The sequence below is a fragment of the Gastrolobium bilobum genome, unplaced genomic scaffold (genome assembly GCF_033153095.1).
Source record: "Gastrolobium bilobum isolate Gb01-03AN ecotype WA unplaced genomic scaffold, APGP_CSIRO_Gbil_v1 utg122662, whole genome shotgun sequence".
Lineage (NCBI taxonomy): Eukaryota > Viridiplantae > Streptophyta > Magnoliopsida > Fabales > Fabaceae > Gastrolobium > Gastrolobium bilobum.
This window is the reverse complement of record NW_026898035.1, coordinates 11,552-23,915: the sequence shown is the minus strand read 5'-3', so window position 1 is coordinate 23,915 and position 12,364 is coordinate 11,552. Positions and strand designations below refer to the sequence as shown.

The 12,364-nt window shown below is 37.2% G+C and overlaps 1 protein-coding gene and 1 non-coding gene across 2 annotated transcripts; one reads left to right on the top strand and one right to left on the bottom strand.

The window, feature by feature from the left end:
- Positions 1–6,543: 6,543 nt before the first annotated feature.
- LOC133312320 (uncharacterized) lies at positions 6,544–7,458 on the top strand. Its single transcript, XM_061513493.1, has one exon. It carries the CDS (start codon positions 6,544–6,546, stop codon positions 7,456–7,458), a length of 915 nt encoding a protein of 304 aa, XP_061369477.1.
- Positions 6,550–6,656, bottom strand: LOC133312322 (small nucleolar RNA R71). Its single transcript, XR_009751664.1, has one exon. It is a non-coding gene; the product is annotated as a small nucleolar RNA R71 (small nucleolar RNA).
- Positions 7,459–12,364: the final 4,906 nt, after the last annotated feature.

The following is a 12,364-nucleotide window of genomic DNA, read 5'->3' as shown; positions in this document are numbered from 1 at the left end:
TTTTCATTCCTGGAGCAGGGCCATGGTAGTAGCTTTGACGGCGAAGGTATTGCCGATGGCTCTCTCCCTTGTCCTCCGAATACTGATTTGTTGTTTTCGGCCTAGACTCGGTGCAATTCTATGGTTATTTCCTAGATTCTTAATTTTGTATCAAAGGACATTGCTGATAGCCTTATGTATTTTGCTTTGGCCTCTGATGTTTGGGTTAATCTATAAAAAAAGTCATATATGCTAATCATATATAATATATTGTAAAAGAACATCAACATCAACAACACCTTTAACCTATGCTAATTGGGGTCGGTGGTAGATTGTAACAGCCCGTTACGTACCGGTAATGTTATCGTTGCATATGGTATTAAGCGCAGTTACAATCACAGTAATTGAGTTGATTAGATTACGGGTGAACTTTTTCTTTTATTACATTCCTTTCTTTAAACATTAACCATTTCCGTAATCAATTAAAACAACGCCATAATTGTAAATACAAAACTCGCGGATGCTTAAAAACTTACTAAACATAATCCCTCTAAGCGATGCCATTTATTTTAGATTTTTGAAAACACATTTTTGAACTTTAACACAGTGGTAATCGATTACCATGCCTGAGGTAATCGATTACCAAAGGTTACTGTAGAAGTCAGAACCTCAGATTGGGCTCCCCTGTTTTCTGGTAATCGATTACCAGAGATTGGTAATCGATTACTGAACTAGGTAATCGATTACCAATGTTCTGGTAATCGATTACTTTGAAGACAAAAGCTTAATTTTTCGTTCCCTGTTGCAGGTAATCGATTACCAGTGAAAAGTAATCGATTATTATGCAGCAAAAATGACAGATGACAGCTTTTAAGACCCAAAATGAGTGGTCTAACTTACTCTTAACACATTGCTACTTCATATACACTTTACACATGTCCTAATGTAGGCTCTAGGCCCTTCCATCATGCATATTCATTAATCAATGCATCAATTACAATGTTCTCAATATCATAGCCATTTACACTTAAAATGGTCTATATACAACATAAGTTTTCCAATGCCTCAAATACAACATAGGTGACCATGGACAAGTCCCATGCTCACACAAAATGCGAATAGAAACAAGAGGCATAATGTAAATCCAATACAAAAGACTTAGAATATAATCATGAACATCACAAAAGCATGGAAAACTCAACATGCAATATGTTCATGATCTAAGTCCAAAATGCTAACATCCTACTATGTGCATCAAATGAGCTCCTCCAAAACACCATGTACTCCATATGCACCACATGCTACTGCCATCCACTAAGTGGGCTTCTTGCCCGAAACTCCTCCGTGCTCATAATGTCCTGAAACAATGTCCCCAAACGTGGCGTGAGATATACATATATATCTCAGTAAACCAAGGGTACTAGAGGATCACTCCACCCCATGGCTCACTCAAAGTGCTACAAATGATATCATGTAAAACTGCATGCATACAAAATCACAAACAACTGGGCACATCCAAGAACATCCTCGTAAGGATTACGTTCGAGGACCCCATCATATAACTCTCGGGAATCTTCCTGGTGCCTCTCCCATGGTTGAGACGACCCCATGGCAAAACCCAACTGGAACTCCTCATGAGCCCTATCCAACGGAAGTCCCACGTTTGGATCATCCTGGTACCGCTCCCAGAGTCGATTCCACGGCAAAACCCGACCGGAATCCCCAAAGGATATCTCCAGCGGAAGTCCAAACCAACACACATTTATTGGCCAGATATCACAAACAATGCACACAAACAGTAATGATGCATGAACATACATTTTCCACACCACATCATACAACACAACATCCAACCACAACCTTCCACTAGGTGTGGTGGAGCACACAAGGGACTAAACCCCAGTTCCAAGGGTTTACCTCAACTCCAAGCAATAGGCTCCAAACGTACGCTCTGAGCTCAATCTTCCACTATCGCGTCCGAGAGAGGTAACCTATATGATCAACAAATGACCATCAAACATATGCAAACAATTCATCAATTTCACACAATTATAAAACCAACCTATAGTCACTTAGGCCTAATGGCCCATTCCCATTTAATTCAATTATCTTAACTCCTTGACTCATCAAAGTGATTCATCAACCCCACCATTATACACTTAATCAACATCCATTGTCTAAACCATATTTTCACATCATTTTTCCTACCAACTACCTATGGTTCGAATTCATCAATGAAACACCCCTCAAGGTTTTCAATCCAATTCAACAATTACACATGTCATAAAATCCTATTATTAACCTATACAATAAACAATCATGCCATTTTCACACAACTAAATTTCTAAATCTCATGACACTTGATTTTTTCCTAAGTTACATCATCATTTTCACTTAGAATTTTCATAGCATTTCTAGCTCAATCATGTCATTCTAAGACATTATTGTCTAATGCAATTTTTCCATTTGAGCTTCCAATCATCATAAATCAACAATTACAAGCATAGGGTTCATAAATTTGATCTATGAAATCAATCATAAAAACCATGTAAATACACTCACAATCAATGCTAGACTCTCCACCAAGGCTTCTCCAAGCATCTAGAGGTCTAATGCCTCCATGAACATCACTTTTTTCCAATCTTTCAAAACTGACCTAGGCTAAACACTCACCAAGGGAGCGATTTCAAGGCTACGGGGTATCACCAATGGCTTTAGAATGAGTTTTCCAATTGATTTCAACACCAAAATCAAAGGATTTGGCCAAAAAATGATGGTTTTGGAGAGCAAAAGGATGAAGGCTCATCAATGTGGGAGGGGCTGTTTCACGCTGGGAAAAGAAAGGGAAAGGAGAGAGAGAGAGCTCGTGAGGTTGAGGGAAAATAAGGGAAACTTAAGTGGATTTTGGTTCCGCGGGTCCCACACGCGATTTAACTTTAATGAAACATCTAAATTGAACCACAATTTCATAAACTACGTATTTTTCCCGTTCGTGTCATATTTTTGTTTCCTAAAAATACTGATCAAAATTTCACGCCTATCGGTACAATTATACCGCAGTATTTTATACCGGAAAATCACTATTCATCAAAATTTCAGAAACTTGTCTATCTACTCGATTTTTCGTTCTGAATCCATTTTCGGCCTTATTTTTACCATTTGAGGCCTTCAACTCGATTTTTCATGCCTAGGGATACGTGTTTGGTAAATTACCATTTTGCCCTTCTTATATATTTTGACCCTAATCTCAGGATTTTCACTAATCCTAACCTCTTAAGCGACATTATCATCTATAAATATATATTTAGAAATACGAGGTGTTATATAGATGAACCCAAATGATAAATAAAAGGAGATTAAAAAAATAAAAAATAAAAAAAATTAATTAATTAAAAAATAAAAAATAAAAAATTAGGGAAGGGGGAAATAAGATAAAAGACAAGAATGAGAAAAGAAAGAGAAGGGGGATTGAAGAGGAAAAGAACTAAAAGGGGACCATATGGAACATAGGAATAACAACAGATTTAACCTTTCACCCTGCATATAGCTTTTCTCCATTTCGTCCTAAGATACACCGTGCGCCAATCTATATCCCACTTCATTAAGTCTTGTTTAGCCATCGTTCCCCAGGTAAGTTTCAGTCTACCTCTACCTCTCTTTGTGTCGAGCTCTTGGTAACAAACTTTTGTTCTTACAGGAGCGTCCATGGGTCGTCTCATTACGTGCCTAAACCACCTCAATCTATGTTCCCCCATCTTTTCAATTACCGGTACTACTTCTACCTTTTGTCGATTATCTTCATTTTGTATCTTATCCATCCTCATATAACCACACATCCACCTTAACATCCTTATTTCTGCTACTCCCATTTTATGCTCGAGTTGCCTATGTGCTGGCCAACATTCAACTCCATATAACATTGCAAGCCTTACTGTTGTCCTATAGAAATTTTCTTTTAGCTTAAGTGGAATTTTACGGTCACACAAAAACCCAGATGCACTCCGCCATTTCATCCATCCCGATCTGATTTTATGATTTACATCCCCATCAATCTCACCACTTTTTAGCAAAATGGATCCCTGGTATCTAAAAGCATTTTTCTTGGGAACCTCTTGACCAAGTAAATGCACGGGGTCTTGATAAACCTTTGGTTTACCATGTTTAAAGGCTAAATTATACAAGAATTATGTAGTAGAATGCAAGAAATTCAAGGTTTTACAAGTTATAAGTCATAATATATGAAATTTAGTTGACGTCTTGATATTATTTGCATTTTGAAGGTAAAACCACAAAGATTGGTGCTAAGAAGTGCTAAAGAAATCATGACAAAGAAGTTGTGGATCAATATGGACCAAAGGAAGCCAAAATATTACAATTCAAGGTCTAGAAAAGCACACTTAAACGCACAAGAGGACGCTCGAGCGTTTGGAAGCAGGAAAAACAGTCAAACTGGACACAACAGAACGCTCAAGCGCACATATGCACGCCCCAGAAGACATAATTCCAGACTCGAGGAGCACGCTCAAGCGCCCAGTAGCATGCTCGAGCGCCCTCAGGCAGGCAGAAACATTAATTTTACTCAGAATAGCACGCTCAAGCGGCCATAAGCGTGCTTGAGCGCCCAAGCACGTTCCTGACAGCAAAGATTCACTAAGATTTGCTGAGATTTAATGAAGATTTGTCATATTGTGATATTGGAACTAAAAAGGAAACATATCGAAGCTGATTCACGGAAGATTGATACAAGATTATAACAAGATTCAAAGTCAAAAATCTCTCACCAATCTACAAGATCTTAAATGCAAAAGGAAGCAATTATAAAATCAATTACAAATCTTATACAGATACGGTGGGAAGATGCAATGAAGGATGTGGCTTTGAAGATTATAAATAGGGAGCTGAGGGTCAGACCAAAACACGAATTTTTCAAAAACCAATTCACAAGTCATGAGAACTACATAGAGACCTGAAGGAGGAATCCTGTTGCGGAGCGCTGGAACACTGAGGAACCAAGTCAACATCACACCAATGCAGGCTTGGGGTTCTCTTTTCTTTATTATTGTTATTCAATTCAGTATGCTAGGCTAGATTTTTATGTAGTTAAGGGTAGATGGAACCCAATTGAATCTTTATGTTTATGAATTAAATTGTCTCCGAATTCTATTCTTTTTATAATTGAATAAAATTATCTGTCTTTAAAGTTTTCTATGAGTTTGTTCCTTATAGAATGATTTTGGGGAATTGTATGACAATAGGGATGTTGGTGCATGAACCCTGACTTGATAAATTTACCATAATCCTTGTGATCTAGTGGTAGACATAGGGTAATTATGCAATCTTGGAATTTTTGATCTTAATGCATGTTTTCTTGGGGAATAACCGGGGAACTAGGGTTCTTCTGTGATCACATAGATTTAGAGTAACAAGGAATTGAGCCCTAATTAACTTAGAAAGAATTGATTGGCAATAAATTAAGAAACAGATTCTTGACTGTTTAATTCATAATATATTGAGGAGATTGGGGGAAGTCGAAACCTTAACTACGCTTGTTTTAAATTCCTCATCAAACATCATCTTCATTCATTCTTTTTAATTCTGAATTTTCTTAATAGCATGCTATTACTTGTTTTAATTTTAAATTCTTCAAATCACAATTCTCTAAAATCCAACTTTTGATTGTTCAACTATGACGCAATTAGCGAACTAGTGTTTGAAAATTCTGATCCTCGTGGGAACGATATCATACTCCGGTACATTTTATTACTTTACGACCAGTGCACTTGCCGAGTCGCAACAAGTTTTTGGCGCCGTTGCCGAGGATCGAATTCTTCAACATTAGAAGTAACTAAATAACTTTTAGATTGGACGTTTTAATTTTCTGAACTTTCTATATTCTTCAAAAATATTTTTCTTCCTTAAAATTCTGCATCAATTTTCTGCAAATTTATTTTTCTGCATTCTTTGTTTATTTTTATTTTTTTTCTTTTTTCTGTTTTGTCTTTTTCTATTTTTTCTGCACATCTTTTGAATCTTAGTTTATGCGAGGTACTCTTAACCCGCGAATCTTGCAGTTTGATCCTGAGATAGAAAAGACAGAAAGGAAATTAGAAAGGACGCAAAAGCAAAGAAGGCGATGGAAGCAAAGAAGCATCAAGTTCGACGGAACCTAAGGAGGAACCAATGGCAGAAAACAATCAACTCGCTCCAAGGACGTTGGGGCATTACATGACCCCAGCTCGAGTTCCACAGACGGCGAGCATTGTTAGACCGACCATAGAAGCCAACAACTACGAGCTAAAGTCGGCGCTGCTGCAACTGATTCAAAAAGATCAGTTCGCTGGAAGAAGCACATAGAACCCTTATAGTCATCTGGATGATTTCTTACTTTACTGTGATACATTAAAAGTGAATGGAGTTTCTCGTGATTCTATCTTGCTCAGACTATTTCCATGCTCACTGAAGGATGATGCAAGAGCTTGGCTGCAGTCTAAACCTGAAGGAAGCATAACTAGTTGGGATGACTTAGCAAGAAAATTCTTGGCCAGATTTTTTTCAGCTTCAAAGATGGCAAGACTCAAATCGGAAATCACCTCTTTTGAACAAAAAGAAAGTGAATCTCTGTACGAGGCTTGGGAGCGATTTAAGGGATTACTCAAGAAGTGTCCTCAACATGGAATAGAAGCATGGGAGAAAGCAAGAATCTTTTTCCAAGGGATGACGCCCAACACAAGAACACTGGTAAATGCTGCTGCAGGAGGCTCCCTGAAGACAAAAACTCCAGAGGAAGCGCTAGAATTGTTGGAATCTTTAGCTTCTCAAGAATTTGACAATGCTCCAGTTGCACAAAGGAGAGCAGGAATTATGAAGCTCGACGGCTATGATGCAATCTTAGCCCAAAATGAACAAATGTTGCAAATGCATAAGAAACAACAAGAACAATTAGATGCTCTTACTAAGCAATTTAATCTTTCTCAAATTTCTTCTATTAGAAATTCTCAAATTAAATGTGGTATTTGTGCGGAGGCTCATGCAACTGAAGATTGTGACTACATGAGAACAACTGAAAAGCCACCAGCGGAGGCCAATGGACTCTGGTATGATCAGAAGAATCAGAATCAACATCCAGGGTTGAGTCACAAATCCAACTATCAGCTCAATCCTCCCCTTCCAGTGCAACCACATACCCCACAACAAAGTAACACTTCTGAGTGGGAGAAAGCTTTTGCACAGCTATGCAAGACCACTTCTGATTATATTCAAGGTGCAAATGCTTTCGGAGAAGACACATCTGCTTTCATGCAAGAGACTAAAGCAGCACACCGGAATCAAGAAGCTTCCATAAGAAATCTAGAAATTCATATTGGCCAGTTGTCAAAGCAATTTTCTGAGAGAGCTCCGGGTACTTTTCCAAGCAACATATTTGTCAATACAAGGGAGCATTGCAATGCTATCACCACTATGAGTGAGACAGTGATTTAGCCTATAGAGGAGCAGCCCGAAGAAAAGAAGAAGGATGGAGAAGAATCAGTTGAAGAAGAGAAGGAAGAAAAGGAAAAGGATACAATTGAAGTTGACAAAAGCAATCCTGAAAAAGCCGAAAAAAAACTATTCAAGTGGGAGAAGAAGAAAGCTCTAGAAAGACATAACAAGCCATTGGATATCTCTCCATATGCTCGAATCCCTTATCCTCAGAGATTAAAGAAAGAGATTCAGAAGCAGCAATGTTCAAAGTTTATAGATATATTCAGGAGGTTGCAGATCAACATTCCTTTTGCCGAAGCTTTAGAGAACATGCCCAACTATGCAAGGTTCATGAAGGATCTATTATCAAGGAAGCGTAAGTTGCAGGAATGTGAGACGATGAATCTGACGGAGGAATGTAATGCTATCATCTAAAAGAAGTTACCTACCAAAGTCAAGGATCCAGGGAGCTTCAGCATTCCATGCACTATAGGCAAAGTGGAAGTGGACAATGTTTTATATGATCTTGGAGCTAGCATCAATGTCATGCCACTCTCCATGTTGAAGAAGCTGGGGATTACTGAAGTGCAGCCCACAAAGACGATAGTGCAACTGGTTGACCGCTCTTCAAAGCAAGCTTATGGCATCATTGAGGACATATTAGTAAAGGTAGACAAATTCATCATTCCTATCGATTTTGTCATCCTTGACATTGAAGAAGATGCCACTATTCCTATGATTTTTGGAAGATCCTTCTTGGCAACTTCAGGAGTACTGATTGATGTACTTAAAGGTGAGCTGATCTTACGGGTAGACGGAGAGCAAGCAATTTTCAAGTTCTTTGAAAAAGAAGTCCCCTCATCCGTAGCTCAACCGGAAGACCAAGTCTACTTTATTAGTGAAAAGAAAGGTGAACAAGAACACAATGAGGAGTCTTCTCAAGAAAGTAAGCCAAAAGTTAAGATGGAAAAGCCGAGGAGCAAGGGAAAGCATATAAATACCAAATGCAAAGTTCCTGAGACTACTTTACCTCATCCATATGCAGAAGAGCACTATGGTATGACACAATTTCTGAATGATGGAGCTTGGTCATCACCAAGATCATGCTATGAACCACCGTGATCATAAGTCAGGTACGTCAGGCTCATGACGTAAAACAAGCGCTAGGAGGAGGCAACCCACCATTTTATTATTTTTAGTTTTAATTAATCTTTTTCCAATTAAGAAAAATACAAAAATATAGGAGAAGGTGTTGAGACTAACGGCTATCATTGAGTGAATTTTACATGTGAAGAAAAAGGAACAAACAACAAGAGAGCGACTAGTTGTTTTTATTTCTCACGCGTTTTCTTTATAGATTTAAATTTGTTGCTGTGGACAACAACATTTAAATTTGGGAATGGGGAACGCGCAATTCATCTAAGCACAATTGAGTAAGCCGGAGGAACTTCATGAGCATACACAGAACATCTAGCTAAAACAGGGAGCTATCTCAAATCCTTTCTCCTTTCCTTTAGTTTAATTATTTTTTTATTGAATTTTTATTTTTTAGTTTGTTTTGAAAACCCCAAAGCCATTGTTTTTGTGAAAAGTTTGAAAGTTTAACTCAGTGCTTTTAAATGGAAAAATGGTGGAATTTTTTTTATCAGTAATTGATTCAGAGCATGATGATGACTTACTTGAACTTTTTTATAATAAGCATCGATGTTGATTGAATACCTTCTTTAGAATTGAATTTTTGAGATAAAGGACTAGGGGAATAACTGTGCATTCATAGTCGTGAGGTTTTGAGCCTATACAAAAAAAATTTATTGAGTGTGCATTCCACTGTATGAAAGGCTCTAGAACTTGCTTTGTTTCTGGTTTGAATTAGTATGTGATTTATTATATGGATATGATTGAGGCATGTTCTTTCTTTAAATTAGATGGCCAAATAGCCAACCATTAATGTTATTCCTTAGTTAACCATTTTGAGCCTAGGCCTGTTAATTCTTTGAAAACCTATGAATTGAATAAGCCATTATCCATACACTCCTCACCTTAATTGAGATTTAATTTCAGATTGAGGACAAGTGCTCATTGATTGAATATATGAATAATGATGTGTGGAAGTATAGGGAAGAAAGGCAAAAGCCAAGAAAGGTTGGTTGGAAGGAAAAAGAAACAAACAAAGAGAAAGAAAACTACTCGAAAGAAAGCGGAGAAGGAAAAAAATGAAAAGAAATAAGAGTATTCTGAGAGAAGAGAAAGACAAAATAAGAGAAAAGTTCAAAGAAAAAGAGAAGTGAAGAAGAATGAACGAAAGAAAAAGAAAGTTGTTGACAAATTGGAAACAACTACATCCATTCCTCATAAGAATCTGAATTTTAATCTCGGAAGCCCCCTTCTCCAAATTTTCCTTCCCCTTCAGCTAAGCCAAGTTACAACCGAAATAAAGACCTCTTGATCTGTTGAATACTTTACTGTTACTATGGAGAGATAGAATATAAGCAAGCCTATGGTAGTCTGATTCAGTGGGATATGAGTGAAACACCAACCCTCTAAATAGTGGAGCGTGAGTGAATTGAAATTCTAGTGAGGGGGTGCTAAAGGAAATCTCCCTTGTTATTAATCTTAAGAATTTCTTTTCTGATGAATTGTGAATTTATTTGATTGATGCATCAATTTTTATAGTCTGAATGCTCTGTTATCATGTCTCTGTTAAATCCTTCTTGTCAAATTCCATGCTATTGAGATTCCTACTCCCTAATCCCTTAGTTCTATTCTGATTGATTGCTGAGGACAGCAATATTCAAATCTGGGAATGTTTGATAAACCTTTGGTATACCATGTTTAAAGGCTAAATTATTCAAGAATTATGTAGTAGAATGCATGGAATTCAAGGTTTTACAAGTTATAAGTCATAAGATATGAAATTTAGTTGCCGTCTTGATATTATTTGCATTTTGAAGGTAAAACCACAAAGATTTGTGCTAAGAAGTGCTAAAGAAATCATGATAAAGAAGTTGTGGATCAATATGGGCCAAAGGAAGCCAAAATAATACAATTCAAGGTCCAGAAAAGCACGCTCAAACGCACAAGAGGACGCTCGAGAGTTTGGAAGCAGGAAAAACAGCCAAACTGGACACAACAAGACGCTCAAGCGCACATATGCACGCTCAAGCGTCCCAGAAGACATAATTCCAGACTCGAGGAGCACGCTCAAGCGCCCAGTAGCACGCTCGAGCGCGCTCAGGCAGGCAGAAACATCAATTTTACTCAGAATAGCACGCTCAAGCGGCCATAAGCGTGCTTGAGCGCCCAAGCACGTTCCTGACAGCAAAGATTCACTAAGATTTGCTGAGATTTAATGAAGATTTGTCATATTGTGATATTGGAACTAAAAAGGAAACATATCGAAGCTGATTCACGGAAGATTGATACAAGATTATAACAAGATTCAAAGTCAAAAATCTCTCACCAATCTACAAGATCTTAAATGCAAAAGGAAGCAATTATAAAATCAATTACAAATCTTATACAGATACGGTGGGAAGATGCAATGAAGGATGTGGCTTTGAAGATTATAAATAGGGAGCTGAGGGTCAGACCAAAACACGAATTTTTCAAAAACCAATTCACAAGTCTAGAGAACTACATAGAGTCCTGAAGGAGGAATCCTGTTGCGGAGCGCTGGAACACTGAGGAACCAAGTCAACATCACACCAATGGAGGCTTGGGGTTCTCTTTTCTTTATTATTGTTTTTCAATTCAGTATGCTAGGCTAGATTTTTATGTATTTAAGGGTAGATGGAACCCAATTGAATATTTATGTTTATGAATTAAATTGTCTCTGAATTCTGTTCTTTTTATAATTGAATAAATTTATCTGTCTTTAATGTCTTCTATGAGTTTGTTCCTTATAGAATGATTTTGGGGAATTGTATGACAATAGGGTTGGTGCATGAACCCTGACTTGATAAATTTATCATAATCCTTGTGATCTAGGGATAGACATAGGGTAATTATGCAATCTTGGAATTATTGATCTTAATGCATGTTTTCTTGGGGAATAACCGGGGAACTAGGGTTCTTCTGAGCTCACATAGATTTAGGGTAACAAGGAATTGAGCCCTAATTAGCTTAGAAAGAATTGATTGGCAATAAATTAAGAAACAGATTCTTGACTGTTTAATTCATAATATATTGAGGAGATTGGGGGAAGTCGAAACCTTAACTACGCTTGTTTTAAATTCCTCATCAAACATCATCTTCATTCATTCTTTTTAATTCTGAATTTTCTTAATAGCATGCTATTACTTGTTTTAATTTTAAATTCTTCAAATAACAATTCTCTAAAATCCAACTTTTGATTGTTCAACTATGACGCAATTAGCGAACTAGTGTTTGAAAATTCTGATCCTCGTGGGAACGATCTCGTACTCCGGTACACTTTATTACTTTACGACTAGTGCACTTGTCGAGTCGCAACAGGTCTTGATCTTCATCTCTTACTAGAGAAAACTCACACTTCATATACTCAGTCTTGCTCCAACTTAACATGAAACCTTTAGACTCCAAAGTGCTTCTCCACAATTCAATTTACCTATTAACACCGCCTTTGGTCTCATCAATAAGCACAATATCATCTGCAAAAAGCATACACCACGACACTTCCTCTTGAATGTCTTTTGTTAGTTCATTCATCACTAAGACAAATGGATAAAAACTCACAGCCGAACCTTGGTGTACACTTGCTGTAATAGGAAAATAACTTGATGTTCAATTACAAGCTTTCACACACGTAGTAGCCCCTCATACATATCCTTCATTGTATTTAATATATTGTAAAAGAAATAAACAAACAAAAAAGTTCAAGTATCAGGTAACCATATATAATTCCTCTACCAAGTATATATCCTCTATTAGAATAAATATTTTTTAT